Genomic DNA, 22133 nt, shown 5'->3' with positions numbered 1-22133 from the left:
TAATATTTAGCTGTAAAGATTTATTTTTCATGGAAAAATATTTATAATCAATTTATATGTAACACAAAACTTGATTTAAACCTTAAATGGAGATTAATTTGAAGTTAGTGACTGGTTGAAAGCGGATCCTAAAGTAGGAGTAAGCATTGCATACGGGACTGGTCTGCTTCTACTGTACAACCTGGTTCATCTTCTGTAAACTGTTATGTGCTTGGAATATTTCTACAGATTCCCATATTGAAAAACTGTCAATATTAGAGGAGCTCAGCACTACAGATTTATTACCTTCCATGCTATTGAGAACAGTAACCTGATTTAGTTCAGCCTTTATGGTCTCTTGTCACAAGGTGAAAAAGGAAACTGTAATAAATCACTCTTATAATTAGATTCACTGAGGTTTTCCAATATTTTCCTAGACACTCTCTTCTGGAAGTCACATCATCTTCATATGACTATGAAGTAGAATTTCCTATCAGGATCTCATATGAAACTGAATAGGCATAAATTAATGCAAGTAAAGAAAGGAAACCATACACATACTAGCAAATCTCATCTACACACATGCACAAACATGTATGACATTAAATCTGTAGATATACAAAATACACACATGCATATATATGCACATACATATGTATGTACAGCATCTCCTCTCTGCTTCCAAGTTACATTTATAAACCAGGGAGAGTAATGGATTGTCTTGCTTGTGCTGCAGGTCCTGCTCAGAAGGGTGACTTCTGAGCATCCTGGAAAAAGCAATGTGCATGGCTTGGATGAGCAGACTCTAAAATACTCCAGCAGAAGAAAGACTCTCACACTGTGATTTTGATAGAAAACTTCAGGCTGGTTGAGTCTTAGGTCCAAAATGAGTTTGATTAAGTTGAACATGTGTGCAACAGTGATGGTAATCTTCTGTCAGACACTGATGCTCAGAGCATTAGTCACCAGGAATAAAGCTATCAGAAATTAAGAAAGATAGGCAAATAAAACTGCAGTGATCTACTGAATGGAAGGGCTTGGAACACAAAATGGGAAGAAAATTACTTCCGTTATACTGACAATACTTTTAATTCCATACAGTCAATGAAAAATAAATTATTAGAGAGAAAATAAAATACTGCCAATTAATGGAAGTAATATAGTGTTCAAACTTAAATGAAGTATTTTTCCCTTGAGGATTTTACTGTACTATTTTATTTGGCCTAATGTAATTTAAATTACAAACAGAATCATTTTGTAAGCCCCTGGAGAAATGTATTTTATTTATAATATATTTCCTTTGAAGTGGTGATGGAAATCATGCTTTTCCTGAAGTCTGTATCTCATATACCACCTACTGCTGCAAACTAGTTAGTCCTCACAAGTTAAACATGATCAGTCTGGTGAAGTACGTGACAAGAAAATCCAAGATTTTTTTTTTAAGTGCCAGAGGAAACAGAAATATGTTATTCCAAAAGCTAACAGTCTTTCCTCCGAAAAAAGTTATTGAAAGAACTTTGTTAATAAAAGTTATATTTTTTTCAGAGGGAATGGAAGTCAGCCATAGTCACACCACTTGAGTTTTTAATGTATGTAATAAAAGAAGAATTGTTTACACTATCTCCTAGAGGGAGCTTCAGCTGAGAGTAATTAAATTTTGTACACTTAAATTGAAATATGTAAATATTTCCATCTTTCATTGAAATCACAAATCCTTAAAAAAAAAATTAATTCTAGTATAAAAAGTACACTTTCTTACAGGATGCAAATTACAAGTAACCAGTTTGTGTCACCTTTCTTCCTCCAAGTAATTAATCTATTTATTAATATGCAAATATGAATTAATAAATTGAACCTCAGTCTATGTTCTCTCCTCACCATCAACAGCTTCTGCATAGTCTCAGTTAATTAACTACAGACAAAGGTGGAACTCCCTCTAGAAAATTAATTTCTGCCATTAATCATCTATTTAAAATATAATAGTAACCTGTCCTCATGGATGAACCATTAACTCAACACTCTAGCCATAAGTATACAAAGGTCTAAGCTGTGATCCTTCTCTTGAAACAATATCAAGCCAAGACACTTCAAATGGACTAAGCAAGTAAGCACTCCAAGGCTGGGCTGATTGTGCAACTGCTTACAGCATGGACTCATGACAGTTCTCATTAGCTCTGCCTTAAAGGCTTGAATCATATTTCAAGGGATAACGTATAGGAGCAAATATTTGTGCGTTACTACTCTATAAAACAAACATCAGTGCTATGGACTTGTTGAGTTAGTAGGTATTATCAATATCACAAACTTTCAGGTAGATATTTAAATGTGGAAAAATATTTTTAGTCATGTTTATGACTATATGGAACAAATATCAATGAATTTCAATGCTTTAATATTCTTTTAAATAATCAACATGTAAATACTACTGTACAAACCTTCTAAGAAAAGACATTTCCCCTCGCTCTTAGATCAGGCATTATCTGGTTTCTACTTGAAAGTTACACCAATTGTGTTAGTATTTGCACTTTGTCTTAGAGAGCTGGCCTGTACCACAACCTTTGCAGACAACTATTCTTTGCTAAAAGCTACTAAAACACAAGTACTACTTGTGTTAAGTGACAAATGCATGTGATAGTGACCATTACTCTTACATTTGAGACAAGATTTTAAGATTCTGACAGCCCAAACAGCTGAGCTAATGCACCTTTGCTAAGCATAACGATGCTACTCCTCTTGACTAATGTAATGTGCTCAGATGAACTGACATATTCTTCTTAATGCGTTGCACATTTGTCGGTAATAAAGCACATTATTTTATTATTTCTTTATACATATAATCCCTTAAGAGGTAGCACGACACTGTAGTGTAAATCTAAACCAATCAATTATATTTATTTGCATGAATGGCTTTGTTGTTGTTAATTTAGTATTGGAGAAAAAAGATATCAATTTCTGGCTTTCTGAAAACATTGTTACTGTATTTCTTGCAGACAGATTACATGGTTTGATGCTTTAACCCTTTAATTTTTGCTCACTGTTTTCCCACTGTCACATCAGAGTCTAAATAATCCATGTTTATACAGGCAGAGAGATGTGGACTGTAAGAAAACTTGGAAAAGTTAATTATATTAATTCAGGTATTTACTTTGTTCCCTTTAGGCTAGAACTGAATTGAGTTCAATTCCTGTCCCTTTGGGGTACTCTGAATTTTGGCACAAATTAAAACATTTCCTGCCAAGGAATAGTTGTACCACTAATTCCTACAGAAAAGGCATTCTCCTCAGACTCAACATCCTCTGCAGCATAATAAATATCTTTTCAGATTGCTTTCCTGCCCGTCAGTTACAGCTGAGGAAGATTCTGGATACTCACAGCAGGAAGCATGAATCTCTCCTTCAATCTAGAACTAGGAACCCACTTATGACTCGTCACAACTTAAATTTAACTACTATACCAGAGAATTTGTGGTTTCACTATTTTATTCACAGAAAATCTCTTGTCTGAGAATTAAAAAAAACCAAACAAACAAACAAACAAACTCACAACCTTTCACCTTACACAAAATACCTGGAAAAAAAACATTTAAGTAAAGCTGGAATATGGTCAATACAATATGAAAGACAAAATCAACTGTAACTGAATATGACCAGCTCTGTAACAGTGTGCTAGATACCATGCTCTAATTTCAGGATATGCAAGTAGGGGTAAACATTGTTTCAAAATTCATCTGAAACTTCTCTTATTAGTATGGAAGCCATAAAAATTCATACAGTAAGGTATGAAAATGCTTTCCTGAGATTACTTGGTTAGAAAGTTTCTCCTGATAGAACTGAGTGACTGAAATTTTAAGACGCTCCAGAAACAATCGCAATAACTGTCAGTGCCACAGTTGCTAAAGCAAGCACGTGAGGAAATTTTTTTCTGTGTAAAGAGAGCGTACTAGCATGTGTAAAAACAGGCTGTCTAAACTACTGCTACATATCCGTGTTTACAGTTCATTTCCACAAAATTAGAAATACAAACAAAATTAGAAATACAAAGGTGGAAATCTTACAGAAACATGCAATGAACATGAAACACCAGCTATACTGTAGACAAAAACACTGCAGCCTACCAATTCATGTAAACTATTTTAAATGCCACCGCAACTGAGACATAAAACAGCGTAACATACATGGGAGAAAGCAGTCAAGTGAAAATGAATACTGGTAATTTAATCAGAACAATTTAGTGCTTTGCCTAGGTTTACTCTTGCAGAGGGAAATGACTTGCTGAAACTAAACTACAGGAGCACATCAAAACCAGAAGGGAAAACATACTTTTCAATAAATTGGATTTAACTTGTTGGATTCTCACCTCTACTATGGGAAGACTGAATTATCCTTCAGGGAAATCCTGGAGGTGGAATATCAGCTACATTTTTTATTTTGTCTGAAACTCATTGAAAACGTGAAGGTTTGTGCAGAAGCTCAAGATGATCAACAGGTATAACAGAGGACATCTTTTTCCTGATTGCCAGTACCATGATACTGCTCTACTTTTAAGACAAGCATAGAATTTCATTCACGTAAACTGTTCAGCCTAGCTCTTACCCTGGCTAACTGTTATTCTGCTAGCTGTGCAGCTGTAATAACAAGAATCTCAAGGTTTGCCAACTGCTTGAGAATTAATTCAATTTATCTGACAGGTTTTGTGCCTAACACAAAATTTGCACCACTGTAGCTAACAATTAAAGTTTGCTCAGTTAGCTTACTGTGCTGTTCCCAGCACCCGTGAAAACCTAAAATAAGTGTGGCAACGAGACCAAATACATTGTGGCTTATGATGGTCTATAGTTGTGTGTCTGTTGATGATAAAACACATGGCAAAGGTATAGGGCCTTAATAAATCATTTTGCAGTCCATAAATCCCAAAAGACCCGGAATTTGCTAAGTAAGCACTGTTGCCAAAAATCAGTTGTTTTGTGATACACTGCATACTTCAAAAGATATAATGTGAATATTATGTTTCTTTGAATTTTACCTACATGGTCCAGTGAGGAACATCAAAGCAGCTAGTTGGATCAGGCACTGTGTAGTTCTGTGAACTCCTCTTTTGGAAACAAAACCGGTAGCATATCAGCATGTAAGCTGTGAACAGAAAAGAAGACATAAGAATAATTATTAAAATAGATAAAGGACAGGTGGGGGAAACACAGATGTATAAGCCAAAAGGACCAATGAACGACAAAAGTTATTAATACTTTGTGCTCTTTCTACTGCTGAATAATATACATGTATATATTTAAATCTTAGAGACCTAGCTGAAAATAGAACAATTCAAGCATGCATCTATCACACAGATCTGCAGCACTGCTAATAAGATGGCACTTGACAAGCCTTTGGGCTGCTCACACCTACCACCAAATGGCTATGTGCGATCACAGTATTTTTTGATGATTTTTCAAACCCACTGACCAAACTGGAGTGAGAATAAAAATTTCTCCAAAGTAGCACAAAGAAGTATGCAGCTGAGTCAGCAAGGGAGCTTGTCTGGCTTGTGCCTGGAAATTGGCACCTCTGGGCACAGACAGACATGGGATTCTAAGCATGTCTAGATCCCAGGAGCAGCTCAACATGGGAGCAAAAGTAAGAATTTGGCTCTCCTTTTCTTCCCCACACCACGCAGTCTCTCAAGCTAACCAATTTAGGAAGCTGGTTTGGAATATTACTTTTCATGTAGAAGATGTAAAAAGCTAGAAAAATAAACCCCCTAATGCATGCCATGTATTATATTTTTAGCTGCTTTTAATATACTGTTGCTTTTAAAAGTTGACATAACTACAGAGGAAGCAAAAATAACAATAATTAAAAGCTAAACAATACACTTCCCTCTGCAAAAATTGTAAATTCCTGAAGTCAGAAGCGTAGGAGAAGGATTAGCCACTAACGACTATGTTCCATTTCATTATATATAATTAGTGCCAAGAAGAACCATCTGCCATTATTATCCCATTTATTGCATGCCATTGCAGCTTAAGGCTTCAAGACTCCTTTGAATAACTTAAACACAGAAGAGTGATTCTGAATCAACAGATGCTCCATGTGTTCACTCAATGTTTCAGCCTTTACCAGCATGCCAAGGGATCTCACTCCCAGGTGTTACAAAAAGGAGGTAGCAGACCAGAGAGAGAACACACTGGTTATGGTGGATGCTTGGTTTCTCAGGAAGACAGGAAGAAAACAAACAAGCAAACAAATACAAAACAAACCACCATCAAGGCTGAGATTATCAACAAACAAGACTGAAACTACACTCCATTTTCAGAATGGAAGAAAATACACATTTACTACCAATGTACATTGCTGCACACCAACACAATACTTCTAACACAGCTCTGATACACTATTAATCATGAAGGTTTCCCCCTCCTCTTCTCAGTATCCTGAAAGGCAACCATTGCCTTTATTAACCTCGCACAGCCAAAAGCGCAATGCATTAGAGCAGAAGCAAATCTGAACACATCTTACACCAAATGAAAATAAGAGTGGCTGAACTTGCAAGAGTAAGTGGAAAGGAAGAACATCAGATGAAATACAGCCAGAAAAGAAGAAATACGCCATATTTGTGTCACAAACGATTCTTAACTGGAAGGAGACTGGACGTGTCAGTGTGGAAAACCCTTTCATAACAGTAGCCTTTGTTAACCTCTCAGCCCAGATCAATGTTTAGATGAGAGACAATCACTCCAAATCCACTTATTGAAGCATATCTTTTCCCAAGGGATTTATTTGCTGAGCCGTTGCACTGCTACTCAGTCTATTGCTGCCACTGCTCCCAGACAGACAATGCACAGGAAGGGCAGCACAAGGAAATCTGTCTGTACAGTGGAAAGTAACAACACTCAGAAAGAGACAAGGAGCAGGCAGGGAGCTCGTGCACTTCATTTAACTGCCTCCCACCTAGAAGAGGGTTTTGCTCTGTTAAGTGAAGCAGAAGCTGTGTAAGGATGTCATGAAGCCTTCAGTGGGAGAGCTTGATCTTTCAGCTCAGGAAGGATGGTTCCAGACTTGTCAAAACAGCAGCTCTGTTTTCAGTATTTCATTCCAGCGATGCAGAAATTAGTAATTCATAATTAGTAATTAATGATGCAGCCTTAGTAATTCAGCCATCTATTAAAACTATAATTTGCACAGCATGTACCAATTATTGTTTAATTGAGGTCCCTAAAAGTCCATGGTGGAATTACATACCATCACCCATGAAACAACAACAAGAACGCTTAAAAACACTTAAAAAACTACTTGTTCAATTATTTTTTATACAGAAAGTATAAAGGACGAAAAGCATTTCTCATTCACATTATCAATGCAGAAAAATAATTTTTAAAAACCTGCTTCATGACCAAAGCCAGTTTTAAGTCACTTTTATGCTTTTAAGAGTGCAAAACAATCAAAAGGGGAGGCCTCATTAAAGTTAGCTGACACTCCTTTTAGTTGAGAAATTAGTTTCTTACAATTAAAACTGGAATTTTAATAATGCTTAATAATTCCAGTCTTATCAAGTTATTACATTTTTTGTTAGCAATAAACTAATTCCTCATTAAATTAGCTTCTCAAGCTATTCTCAATAAAGAAATTTCTTCCCAGCAATTTTCTACTATATTTTAATTTTATGCCATTACTATCAAAAATCCAGTTTTACTGCCCTAAGTATGCAGGTTGTGACTCAGAACTCTGGAATTCATTGACCTAATTTAAGACAAACTAAGACTCCTTAAATAAGCTTGTGCTTTTTGTATATTCGGCTACAAAACTAATAAACTCTATGAAAAGTAATCAAACCAAGTTAACTATTCAGGTTGTGCAGAACATCAAGGTCCATTTGAAGTAACTATGTTGAAGTTTTATCCACACACATCTTTCCGCCTTGGTTCAATCTGATTTTTTCAGAAGAGAGAGAAAGGCTGTTATTTGACACAAACATTTGGAGATAGATGCTTACAGGTATTGTGAGGGTGACCTGCACTAGACATCATTACATGTGTTTGCTAACCCCTTAAATACCCAGGATAGAATCAGGGAAAATGGAAACCTGGTTGATTTGCACTTTACGCTTGGAAAACAGTGGTTTGAACCATTTTTCTACATTAAGGAAGAAGAGTTCTAGAATATCCTATAAAAGAGATGGAAGAGGGAGGTACAGGCCCATTCTGCCAACTTGGACTTCAACAATAAACTGATGTCCTATATATGTTATAAACACTAGTGATAAAGATAAATTCTTCCTATATTGTGCAAATGTCAACTGAGCGCCCACTGAACTGAATAATCCTCTGCATTTCTGAGATTGCAGCAGAAATTCTGTAAGCGAAAAATAAAAGGAGAAATTCAACATCACACAACAGTTCCTCCATCTTGCTCAATTTTTATTTCTTCAAGATGATTGAAAACAATAATTTTATGCCTCTTTTGTCCAGCTCAACTGAGGCAAAAATTAATGATTTAGACTGAATTTAGACAGTGTTCTCAACAAAGACATGTCAACTCATAGAACTCACTCAGCCAAATCTGTTTCAGCTGCCGAGTAACTAGAAGACTTCATTTAGTTTTCAGGTTCTGAGGAGTATGTAAAACAAAATCTAGGCATTTCAGGTATAACTTTAACTTGGTAGTCTTATGTATGTCTCATAAATTGTTCAGTCTAGACATATCACATTTGCTTCACTCTACAATAGTGACTGGCATTTTATTGGCAAAGTTGAGTGGCTATTTTGCAAACACTCAGTTAGATCTGCTCTGTGTAAAAGTGTTCACCTCAGTTCAGTACACATACAAAGCATTGCATAACCACACTACAGCGTCTGAATATAATCAGCAGCATAAGCAGTCAAGAAAAAAAAGCCAGCAGGAAAAAATTAATAGGAGGAGAATTCAGTTTTACTGCTCTTTATTACTTATATTTTCTGTGTATCTGATATAGAATCATAAAAGCTTTTTAAAATTTGAGAAGTGATTACAATCCTAGATTTTGATTCCTTAGGGTGCTTACAGATGCCTGACTTCTAGCAACTCTGTTTTTTAGAAAAAAGAAAAAGATTATTTTCTTTTTTTTAAATCAAAGTTTGTTAAATGTCATGTATAATTTTACAAAACACTACAAGACAATTGTGGCTAAACAGACCAAACCAGAAAGCTCACCACTTATCTGCATTAATAATTTAGGAAGTGGTCCCACTAAACTTTAGACATCTGTACAGTTACAGCCATCTATACATGAGCTGTGCAAACCCTGTGTGGTCAAGGCAGGAAAAGCTGCCACATCAAAGGACCACTCAACTAAGCTGATGTATTGTAATTGTTGGCCTAGGATGAGATGAAGTAAGCCTTTGGAGTACATAATGCCTTGCATCCATTACATAGCACACCTAAATCTGGTTATATACATATATGAATGGAAAAAAAAAAAAATAACTCTTTTCATGGAAGACAACCTTATCTGAAAAAGATGTCCTGAGCAAATACATGGCTCCATTTCTTCCATACAGAATTTCACTATTAACAACTACTCAAAAGTTTTAAGACATCTATGATCCTCTTACTGACTGACATTTTTCCACCTATCATGGTAATTGAGAAAGAAAGTTTCCCCCCCCTCCAGTGGTTTTCATTGTCACTGATTACGGGAAAAGAAAGACATTAAAAAATATCACAAAACATTAGAAATTTCGTATTTCAGGAAATATTTGGGTAAGACTTATGCACACAAGATACGTGTCTGGTGTGTTAAATCTGAGATGGTGGGAAGGCATCGGTTTTGAATTATCATAAGGCAGTTGAATGTACTGTGAGTAATATGATACTTTATCAGTTGGAAGCAGATGGACTTTCCTGAAAAGGAATGGTAAGTCTGTTAATGGAAATGTGCTGCCTGTTCACTGGGGTGCTCAGGAAATGTCCTGTAATTTGGTCTTTCCTAAGTATGCCTGCTAGGCAGTAGAGGAAAATCTCAGTAATCGTTAATTTCTTTCTAAACTCCATTCTGTATAAAGTATACAGAAAATTACCCAACAGTTGCCTTAATGAAACTTTGGATGAAAAATTTTGGGGTTAACGAAGATGTTTATAAGCACAGGGAAGAGATAAACTGTTGGTGAGAGGTGCAATACTCACCTACTAAAATCCACTCTTTTACATCAAAAGAAAGTTAACAGTATGCATATGCAAACCTTAAACAACCCCCAAAATGAACACAGACAGTAGCTGCAATGCAGCTTTTATATTCAAACATATAAAAGGCATATTCAAACATATAAAAGGTGTCTCTAGGCAAAGAAAAAAAGATGTTGAAATATTAAATGTTCAACTCCCTCCACACCCAAGAGTTACAGACATTACAATAGCTGTAATTGGACCTACTGGAATTATATCTCTTTAACTAAGAAGTTTTACCAAATCTAGTTGCAGTGATGATTTTTTCCTCTTCTTTTAAACTAAAGAGTAATTTTAAATCCTTACAGCTCAGTAGAGAATTCACTGTTGTAAAACCAGCACGAGGTGAAAGAATGACCTGAGGCCAGGGCCACTCCGCCCATAAACCCACCAGCACTAAATATGCCAGTGGCCCTGCTGGGCTGATCGCCTGGCCAGTGGGCGCCAGTCTGGATTCAACATGAATTTCAGCTACTTGTTGAGCTTCCTAGGCCAGGGGCAGGACCCCGAGACACTCATATGGATGCATCTGTGCCATTTCCCACGGGTGCAGTTATATTATATATAGATTGGATAGTAGGAAAATCTTATTTACTAAAAGTGTTGTGAAGAATTGGAACAGGCTGCCCAGGGAAGTGGTTGAATCAACATGCCAAGACGTGTAGATGTGGTGCTTAGGGACATGGTTTAGTGGTGGGCTTGGCAGTATTAGGTTAATGGTTGGATTCTATGATCTTAAAGGTCTTTTCCAACCAAAACAATTCTATGAAACATGCATGGCAGCACTAACACAACCTCCAGTGCAAACGTCACTTTAAGAGATTAAATAAAATCACCTAACAGGCCTTGGATTTACCTCTGATTTGGGTATCTGTGCCCAGATGCTGGCAGGGGGGGCTGCAAGGTGACCTCTGTGAGAAGAAGCCAGGGCTGCTCCATGTTGGGCACTGCTGGCTCCAATGGCTCTACTGCACATCACAGCACAGCCCCACAGCCCTACTGGTAGCACCTCAGGGAAAAGATATTTAAAAAAGAGCAAAACACTGCCTGGCAGTCCACACAGGAGCAGGGAGACACGCCCTGAAGGACTTGTGGCCCACAGAAAGCCCAGGCTGGAGCAGGTTTTAACTAGAATTTCTCATTGCTAAGAATGCAAATTATTGTTCACTATTTTTCTGTGTTATTGTGATCAACCACAAAGGCATGAGGTCTGAGGATCAAAAACATACTCCTGCTCCTCTTTGGGGGAACAGCATAAGTAAACTTTGTGACTCTAACATGCCTTCACTCACGTCCAAAAATCTGTTAAGCTTTGTAGATCACTTGCAGTGTGGCTTCCTGTGTAGCTAAGTTAAAGATCTTTTATTAATTTTGTATTGAATTAGTAAATAGAACCTCAGTATCAGAAAAAGCAGCTCAGTCATTTCTTTCCCTATCGCTATGTTGAATTTTCTTTGAATGTTTATATAAATTAAAAAGCTCTACAGCTTTCACCTTGTGGGGAGAAGGAAGAACAAAAAAGAAAGGAATATGTTGCAAGATAACTCTAACATGAAACCCTTGTGTCATGCCACATTTTGTCATTACATTCACAATTTAATCAACAAATTAGATTCCCCAAATTACAAAGTATGCTATGTCATCCTGGTGCCCATACTTTACTAAAACTAGACAGACAATCCAGGGGAAATATCCAGTGGCTTTCCTATCACCATTTAACTCTTCTGCTCAAATAATATAAAGTTGGCTTTGCAGAGGATTTATTTAATTCCATCTATTGGAAAAAGCTTGCAACTGATTACTGCTACAAGGCAGTAGTAATCAAAATTTGTTGTTGATATACATTACTCAGATGAGTTAAGATGAGAAAAATACTGTAAGTAACTGTGAAAGTATATAAATTCACTTGGTGATACGTAAGATTAAATTCTAAGGAGATCTATCTATGAAAGGAATGGAATGATCTACACCCTACCATTAAAAAGAATTGGTATGGACCAGAAGCTCTGTGCACTGTATGTGGGCTTTGACTTCCACGGGCAATTTCATAAGAACAGGCACTTTTGCATGATTCACTATAATTACTCCTGCATTGCAGTGTTGCTTTCCTATTCCATGATTTTACAGGTCATTGTAATAATGGAAGTGCTGTCATCTATGCAAAATGTAAAAGTACACATTTACCTTGAGAACTGATAGCAACCCCAGTCATATTTTATAGCTGGGATAAACATACTTTTTGCCTATAGTCATTTCTTTCTCTATTTCCATTTAAATCAAAGTGGTAGTATTGTTTCTGTACATTCACAGTAGAAGTTATGTGTCCTAAAGCATAATGATTTTTTCCCCTGTATATACGGTTTCTACAATGATGCTTTGGGAAGCAAAGAAATGACTGGATATTTTTTTTATAGATGGAATAAGTGGAGATAACTTATATTTTTAAATATTTAAGAAAAATAACATGCCTCAGTAAATGGGGAGAAGATTCATATCTGTTCCCTTTCCCTTTTTAGGCAGAGGTGAAAATATATTGAAAGCCTTTTTTCCTCTTCAAAGAAAGGTTAGCCATACCAGAGCAATCTCAGTGATGTGAACCAATACTGCCAGCAATGCTAAATTGCTGTAGCAATTACGGGTACGTAGCTAGTTTCCTTAAAAACAAACAAATAAGCAAACAAACAAAACCAAAAACAAAACAAAACAAAAAAAAAACAAAAACCCCAAACAAACAACAAAAAAAAACCAAACAAAAACCCAAACCAAAACACCAAAACAAACAGCAAACCTCAGACACCTCTTTAAGCCAATAATTACATTTGAAAGTAGGAAGAAATGTCCCCAGGTCAGATTGGCAGAGATTGTTGGTTTGGATTTTGTTTATTATTGCCTTTCCCTAGAACATGGGCTATATGGTATTCCCTATAAATAGGTTTTATTTAACATGTTTTCTGCTTCTGCAGGCACTTATACAGTTGTCCTTCATTTGGTCATAATGAGCTTCATTTTTTATACTTTCTTTCTAAGACATTTTGTAATTGTGGATTTTGACCTTTTATTTTAAGTCATAAGTGACATGTAAGATCTTCAGTGCACATCAGCAATCTGTTTTGTGAACCTTCTGAACTAGACATTTAGTGAATAATTGCAATGTTGAGGGATAATCCTTAAAAACATAGATGCTTCCATTCCTATGGCAAACAATCACATTAGCTTTATGTTTCTGCTGAAGTAATGCAATTCAAGGCTTAATAACAGTATTAAATTGCATAATTAATTTAGAGGCATTAAAGCACACTAAGATGTATTAAGACAATTAAGATCTTTAGCAACATTGCCTTATGACAGTTGCTGCCTCTGGAAGGCAATACAACATCAGTATACAATCAGACCGACCAAGGGCCCTCACTCTGGTAAGATACTGAGTTACTGAATAAAGGCTTTACAGACAAAAATTCTGTGATCATCTTCATTGGGTTCATGAGTCAAGGAAGGTTCCCATTTATTATAAACTAACCATGAAATTACAGAAATTATGTATCTTGTTGACATTACAGAAAATGAGACAAAGCTCAGCTATTTTTCTAAATGCAGTAAGAGGAATAATGTCAAAGTTGTAGTTAAAAAACCCTCAGGCTGAGCTCAGAGGGAGGTCTTGCATAGTATAATAAAATGAAATGCCAATGCAAAATACCCGACAGAATTTATTATATTGGGGGTTATTTTGAACACACAGTAAAAGGGATAGTATGGGTAACTTTTGAATTAACTGACTTCAGGAGGACAAATACTACTCCAGCGTTATGAAAATAACTGCATCAATTCTAAAAATCTCTACATCTTTTCTTTTGACAATATCCCTCAGCTCGGTTTCCCAGAGACATAAGAAACGTCCTGAAGAACACTGTTGATACCATGTAATGTAACAACTTATTTTAGTCTGATGTGAATCATTCCTTGCAGCAGCCTCTCTCCATGATCATCGTAAGAAATCCAATGGCTAATTTAGATTAAACATCGAACAGATAAGTTTAGGCAAGTTGGATTCAATCCAAAACTAAGTCAAGAGTCTAAATAAAAATATGGCCTTTTCCTTCTTATAAAGCAGTGATACAGTCAAGATATGGAGATTTTCCAAGCCAGCAAATATCACCCTCTTCACAGCCATCTGAAAATGGTCTGAAATTTGTTGACTGCTATATTAAACTTCTAAAGCTTATATCAAGTCTGCTAAAGATACACACCTTACTCAGTAATTCCTATAATTCTACCTGATTTGTCTGGCTGTTGTTCAGTTGACAACATTTCTGAACAAAAATCTGTGCATCCAGAACACCTGAGAAAACAACTTTGATGTCACATACATGAATACTTAATGTTCTATGTTTTTTTATTGGTGGATAAGAAACTGGTTGGGTGGTCGTATTCAAAGAGTAGTGGTCAATGGCTCAAAGTCCAGATGGAGATCCGTGACAAGTGGTGTCCCTCAGGGGTCCATACTGGGACCGGTGCTGTTTAATGTCTTTATGAATAATATTGATAGCAAGATTGAGTGCACCCTTAACAAGTTTGCAGATGACACCAAGCTGAGTGGTGTAGTTGCCACACCAGAAGGACGGGATGTCATTGACAGGGACATGGACAGGCTGGAGAAGTGGGCCTCTGAGAACCTCATGAGGTTCAACAAGGCCAAGTGTAAGGTCCTGCACCTGGGTCGGGGCAATCCCAGTACTCAGTACACAATGAGGGATGACGTGCTTAGAGAAGCCCTGCAGAGAAGGACTTGGGAGTGCTGGTTGATGAGAAGCCAAACATGAGCCGGCAATGTGCGCTCGCAGCCCAGAAGGCCAACCGTATCCTGGGCTGCATCAAAAGGAGCGTGGCCAGCAGGTTGAGGGAAGTTATTCTGCCCCTCTATTCCTCTCTTGTAAGACTCCATCTGGAATACTGTGTCCAGTTCTGGAATCCTCAATGTAAGAAGGATATGGAGCTGTTGGAATGGGTCCAGAGGAGGGCTACAAAGATGACTGGAGGGCTGAAGCACCTTCCACACAAGGACAGGCTGAGAGAGTTGGGGTTGTTCAGCCTGGAGACGAGAAGGCTCAGAGGAGATCTTATAGTGGCCTTCCAGTACCTGAAAGGGGCCTACAAGAAAGCTGGAGAGGGTTTTTTTCATAAAGGCTTGTAGTGATAGGACTAGGAAGAATGGCTACAAATTGGAGAGGACATGATTTAGACTAGACATTAGGAGGAAATTCTTCACAATGAGGGTGGTGAGGCACTGGCACAGGTTGCCCAGGGAAGTTGTGGATGCCCCATCCCTGGACGTGTTGAAGCCCAGGTTGGATGGGGTCTTGGGCAGCCTTTATGATTTAGTGGGATGTCCCTGCCCACGGCAGGGGGGCTGGAACTAGATGATCTTTAAGGTCCCTTCCAACTCTAACTATTCTATGATAACACCCTCAACCGTTGTAAACATATGTCAATAGATAAATCACTTGGTTTCATGATTCATAGCTAAACTTTGGTTTTGCCATTAACTCTAGCAAGCACAGTATGCTGTTGAACTGAGTCCTGAAGCAGAGCTGAGAGCAAGGTGTTACTCTGCACATCTGCTCCAATTTCCCTCCTTGTTCCAAAGAAAATAGATCCCTTAAACATCCTTATGCATGGGAAAGAGACTGTCCTTGCACTGTCCAGATTATGCTGAGAGTACAAGGCTACAATACCACCCATTCAGCACCATTTATGATATTTTCTTTCAGTGTAGGGGGTCTTGGTGGTCTTGTAGACATCTTCCTCCCCTTTATACATCTTGGTACAGCACAGCTCATCTCCAACAGGCATTAAGGCAGTATTTCATGCCCTCCTATTTTTTTAAACAGTGCTGCCAGCCAAGTAAATATATTGCTTACAGACAGGAACATGAGCTGCTTCAAGTCTTTATGTTATCATCTTCCTATAGTTATTAATCTCTTTTAAAAATAAATTGCCTGTATGTGCTTTCTGCCAGTTTAGCAATCAGGTCATAATCTCACTGTACATTACGACAATTAAAGAAATCCTGTGTGAAGCAAAATCCCCGTGAAGCAAAAGCATGATAAAAAGAAAAGCAAACCTTCCTAACTGCTCAATATTAGTCCTACTCAGGAAGAAAGCTTGGCAAAACACTGATGAAACTGCTTCTGATGTCATCTGCTCCTTTAAGTAGTACAGTTATCCTATGGAAAGTTAATTTAATGGGAATGTCAGTTTAAACAACAGAGTGGTTTTATTTTAATAGCTCATTATTTTCAAGGACAGTCTTTCTACCTGGCAGCAGATAAATTCCATCTGCAAAACTTTTTTTCCTTACCATGTAACTTCAAACAAGTGAACTTCTGAAGTCCCTGCTATTTGTAGCCCTTTCTCTCCCAGCAAACAAAAGGAATAACTGGGAATATTTTAATAAGCCTGTAAATTCAAAAAGCAGTGTGAAATCATGAAAAGCGTGTTGATGCCTCAAACACTATTATATATGCATTAGATGCAAAAATGTCACCTATTTAAAAGCATACCGGTTTGCGATCTGAAAGAGAAGAAAGCAGAGTAAGAGGACACATAACGGGTAAGAGTAATGGTGTTGCAATGATAATGCCCAGGTCGGTAAGCCTTCAGCCAGATGGAATCATCATCTTATTTCAGGCACAGAGAGTGCCGGCCAGTTGTTTACTTGCAAATTTAAATGAGATGCATTTCAAAGCAATGTTAGCTAAGACAGAGATATGCTCTGGTGCAGAGAACAGAATTTTATAACAGACGTGACTTTGACAATTACTTTTACTTAAAAGAAGCCTATTTTTTCACAACTGCCTAGCATTCAAATGACTTGGTAAAATTTTGATACTCTCTCCAGTAAATCAATGTGCAACCAACCCATGGCTGTTTACTTTAGACATGGCTTTTTCTCTAAAATTTTATATTTTGATGAGGAAGCGTGTATCTTGTTTGGGGGAAACTCCACTCTGAACAAGCACCTTTCATAGTTTGTTTCTGGTCCTTCTAACAGTGCAACAGTATTTACTTACTATAATAAACAATAGTGCTGATTTGCTAGGTTTTACCCTAGTTTATTTTCACAGGTCTGAGATTACTAAAAAAACCTTAAATTCACATAAGGTTACTAGGAAAACAGCTCACCATCAACATACCCTGTTGCTCTGGAGTGAGAGGTTATTGCCCATATGACAGAACCACAGAATGGTTTTGGTTAGAAAAGACCTTTAAGATTATCAAGTCTAACCAGCAATCCAGCCCTGCTAAGTCCTTCAATACAACTTGTCCCCAGCTATGACATCTACTTGTCTTTTAAACATCTCCAGGGATGGTGACTCAACCACCTCCCTGGGCAGCCTATCCTTGCCTGACAGTAATCTCAATTATTAACTGAACCTTCTTAAATCCAGCCAGTCTATTCAAACCAAAGCTCAACTCAGGAAGGAAGAGGTACGAGGATATAGGTCACTCTTCTCCACTTTTGAATGCCCCCTCACTCAAGACGAAGACTCAAGATCATTGTTTCTTGAAAGATGATGTTGATACAATTTTGCAATAGAACCTATGCATAGCATTTATACTCTTGGACACTAAAGCTTTTAAAGGAATTAAAAAACCCCAACTAAATATTGCCAGGAGTGGAGAGTTTAGATCATTCCTGAATTTGTGTTGCACTGATGGAAGGAATTTGGAGGCTTGCTGAAATGACACTGCTGAGGGGAGACCTTATCACTGTCTACAACTACCTGAAAGAGGATTGTAGTGAGGTGAGTATTTGGTCTCTTCTCCTAGGTGACAGGTGATAGGATGAGAGGAAATGGCCTCAAGTTGTGCCAGGAGAGGTTCAGAGTAAACATCAGGGAAAACTTTTTCACTGAAAGGGTTATCAGGTACTGGAACAGGCTGCCTAGGGAGATGGTTGAGTCACCATCCCCGGTGCTATTTAAAAGACAGGTAGATGAAGTGCTCTGGGATATGGTTTAGTAGTGGGCAGGTACAGTTGGACTCAATTATCTCAAAGGTCTTTTCCAATCTAGCAATTCTATGAATCTATGACTATTATTCTTGGTTTAAGAAACTAGTTCTGCTGAATTCTCTTACAAGATTATTACATGCTTTGCAGTGGCACATTCCAGAACACTGCACTGCAAGTCATAATAGAAAAATATGTTAAGCTACAGCTCATTCACCAAAAGGAAATTAATTTTTTTCTACTGCCAGGGAACCACTAAAGTTTCTTATGTCCAGATTAATTGTATCTACTAACATTTATTCTCCAGCCATGGGATCAGAAGATCAGCTACTTGGGAATTCTTCATCTGCAAGATTTTAAGTCAAAAGATAAAAAGGTCCAAAAAAACTTTTAGCAAATATAAAACACCAAGAGTAAAATAAAGATACACCTCAAGTAGTAGTAAAGTAAAAAAAAAAAAAAAAAAAAAAAAGAAAGAAATGTAAGATCTACATCATTATAATACCTCAACTGATACTGAGGAGTGTTTTTCCCACCTGACAAAAGAAAAGTCTACGTGAAATCTTGTAAGAATTTTAATAATGAAAAACCTCATTTGTTATTACATAAAAGTTCTTTTACTTGTTCAGAAATGAGAAAAATGGTGACTTCCTACCTTAAGTTGGCTTACCTTCAAATACTAACACTGTAGTAGGGAAAAGTAAAATGACAAATAGAAAATGGTCTAATTCCTACTAACACGCTATTTGTAACTTCTCCGATTTCATCTTTTGCACTTGCACCAATAAGAAACAAGTTCCTTTTCACAAGAAGGTATTCTTATACCTACATACCGTTAACAGTGACATTTTGAAGATTACTTAAAGATCTTTATATTGACTAAAGAATTGAAAGAATATAGCCAGATGCAGTCTATTCAATACTGGTTATTTCTTCAAATAGAGCCCAATCAGAAATCAAAAGTATTCCAGTTTTATATGCTTATAAGTTTTGAAATAATCAATTTTGGGTTTCAGAGTTTCAGTTACAATCAGGATTTATGCAGCAATCTCTTGCATTTTGGAAAACTCCATTTTTTTTCAACATTTTTAAAATCAATATCTAAAATTCCTCGAGTTTTGCCTTTTGTTTTTCTTTTTTCTTTAGTTTTTTCCTCTGTCAAGTAGTTATCAAGACAACAATCTTGATCATCTAAGACAATAATCAATGACGAAAACCAGAAAGCAGGTATTTTACAAATAACTGTCAAATTCAATTGTGTGTTTAGATAACAACAACTGAATTTAACTGATGGAAAGAAATGCTCTCTATTTTTAGGTTTCCTGTAACCACTGTAAACATACTAGTCCAGCACATGTTTTGCAATCTTAAATATTAAGCATAACATTCACTAGAGATTGAAACTCTGTATCATAAAAAAAAATGCAGTTGATTTGTACTTATGGGTAAACATTCTCCTTCGAGATGCCTGAAAGTCCACTAGGCTATAAAGAACTCTGGTTACTCTATTTGTAATACAGATCTACAGTGGAAGAATACCTACTAGAACCAGAAAAATTAGTGTACGGACAAAAGTCACAGAAAGTAAATTTTCATTTCCAATTTAAATTTGAAGTATATAAACTTTCTTTTCCTTTGCCTCTACTTTTGAGCTGTGTTACTCCAAAAATTTGCCAAATTATGTGTTACAGCTTGGGTGTTTTGGCATTTCACATCAGTGAAATCCAGATTGCTCAGTTGTCCACACGCCTTATGGTTATTCAGCACATTCAATTTACACCACACATTTGCATTTTCTGAGTGTAATGATTTACATCTTTGGACTTTGTGACAAGACATTACATGCAGATTACCTCACGTCTCGGAGGGCACACTGCATTGAAGAGGCCACGAAGCCACTTCATTATGAGTGTAACTCAGAAGTTTTTCCAGCTCATCTAGCCCAGCTGCCTGAGGGACCCATAAAAAATCAGATGTTAGAAAATATCTCACAAGAATTTTCCATTTGCATCTTATGATTGCCTTCCAAGAAGGAAAATGTAGAGGAACCATCTGATGTGACAGAATAGCGGGCAGCCCTTGAACAGTTGTATCCTGATCAAACAATTTACAAGAGTTTTTGAAGTAAGATATGAATATTAACAGATAACTAATGATAGACAGTATGTTTGCTAACAAAACCTAAACATATTTTAGCAAGGAAAATACAGACATATTTATTTATATAATCCTGCCAATGAGTCTCATATATTTTCAAAAACATTAAACATAACTTGCTTGTTACTACAGCAAGATAGCTATAGCTAATTTCAGAGATATTTTGAATATTTGGGATGGTAAATGTGGTGGGATTAATTTAGTATTCTTTTGCATTAGTGTTGTGTTTTATTTTACAAAATTTACAGGTTGGTTGATCGGTTGGTTGTTTTCTTCACTTGTGCCAGGGATACATATCTGTGCTGTTCACAAGATCTCTTTCCTGGTTTTAAAGCAGCTGATAAACAAATAGTGAAATGGATGGACTAACAACTATTTTAAAAATTCAAGACAAGTTTTTGTTCAACTACCAGAACTAATATCTCTAAATGTATAGATACAGCTAAAAGACACTTCCCAAGCTATACTCTCTCCAGCTCTTTTTGCATACTTTATAAGATTTGTTGAAACCTACTTAGAAGTACGCATTTCTAGGGAACTGAATTCTACAGTTCATAGATTCAAAATAAGCAGTTTGAGTAAAATTACTTTAAATTTATTAACTATAAAAGAACCTTATTCATTCATGTTCCTAACAGGAACATCTACTACCAAACCCAAAGATTAGACTAACCAAATATCTTGGAGAGTTATGAGCACACAATTCCCTACCCTGTGTGGCCATCGGTACATTTGAGTTTCAAATCTGGATAAATTAAACCAAAAAAACATTTATAAAAGACTGCTCTGTAGCCTCATTTGTGAAAAACTGGATCTTAACACTACTGTGCTTGCAAGCTGTGTTCTGCTTCTCTTGTCTCTCTAACTGCCTTGAATATCATAAAATGAGAGAGAGTAATCACAGAGAAGCTAAGCCTAGTGCATTATTTATCCTAGGACCATCACTACAGCAGAAGCATCCTCTGCTAGCTACTCTTACACAGTATCTGTGGTGTATTAGCTCTACCAGATCCACACTGGAAGATCATTGCCTCAAAAGCTAGTAGAGATGAATGGAGAAACTGAGACAGGCAGTTAAAAGAAAAAAAGTGGCCTGCCTGAGCGCACATTGCCTTACATAATTTGTCTTGTTACAAGTTCCCAGAGACATACATGGAACTCAAAGGAAGAGATAGTCCATAACCCATGCACTCTCCTTGAACCAACACTCCATCAATATTTTACTTAACTCTGAAATGATCAGATAACTTTCCCTTTGAATTGTGACTTGAAAGCAATCCAAGTTTTGGATCTGAAGAAGTTTGCTGATTATATACTTAATCTAATTAAAAGTAGCAAACAGGATGATTTACAAAGTATTTTCCTATAAAGGCTGACAATTTCTTTTGAATCTTCCCTGTTCCAACTATCCCTGTGACGATCGTTAAACCCTGGCAGCTTAATTACTACCTCTACGCATTTATCAAATCTTACTCTAGTTCTTAAAGGTAAGATGAAAGAATAGAGTTACTACCCAGGCTCAAGAATTATGGCAGTCTAGAATACAGAGTGCTTTACTTCATGACAGATATTCTTCTAAAGAATAGAATTTTGAGTGCAGTTTCTCATTGTTGTGAGTTTGGGTTTTGGGTCTTTTCTTTTTTCCTTCTTTCCCCTCCTCCCCCAACATATGATAAGAAGTCATAAAACAACATAAGTACATGGAGAAGGTTTCTGAAGAGACAGCTGAAGTGGTGAAGTGGTTCATTAGCTATATATGAACAAGAGGGATATTATAAAATGCTTTGGAGGGGAAAAAA

The 22133-nt window shown here is 36.8% G+C and overlaps 1 protein-coding gene across 11 annotated transcripts in view; it reads right to left on the bottom strand.

The window, feature by feature from the left end:
- Positions 1–22133, bottom strand: part of CHRM3 (cholinergic receptor muscarinic 3) — a 272134-nt gene that overhangs the window by 127703 nt on the left and 122298 nt on the right. For 6 of the 11 annotated variants that reach the window (XM_054063909.1, XM_054063917.1, XM_054063906.1 and 3 more), the window contains one exon: positions 5006–5108. In XM_054063909.1, coding sequence (XP_053919884.1) covers positions 5006–5103 — 98 coding nt within the window. In that variant the 5' untranslated portion in view covers positions 5104–5108. Of the gene's footprint in view, positions 1–5001; positions 5109–20030; positions 20128–22133 lie in introns of those variants that run through there. The other 5 variants (XM_054063912.1, XM_054063914.1, XM_054063908.1 and 2 more) reach the window with 4 other exon arrangements.

Source organism: Cuculus canorus, chromosome 3 (genome assembly GCF_017976375.1).
Source record: "Cuculus canorus isolate bCucCan1 chromosome 3, bCucCan1.pri, whole genome shotgun sequence".
Taxonomy (NCBI): Eukaryota; Metazoa; Chordata; class Aves; order Cuculiformes; family Cuculidae; genus Cuculus; species Cuculus canorus.
The sequence above is the reverse complement of the archived record's forward strand: the minus strand, read 5'-3'. Positions and strand labels throughout refer to the sequence as shown.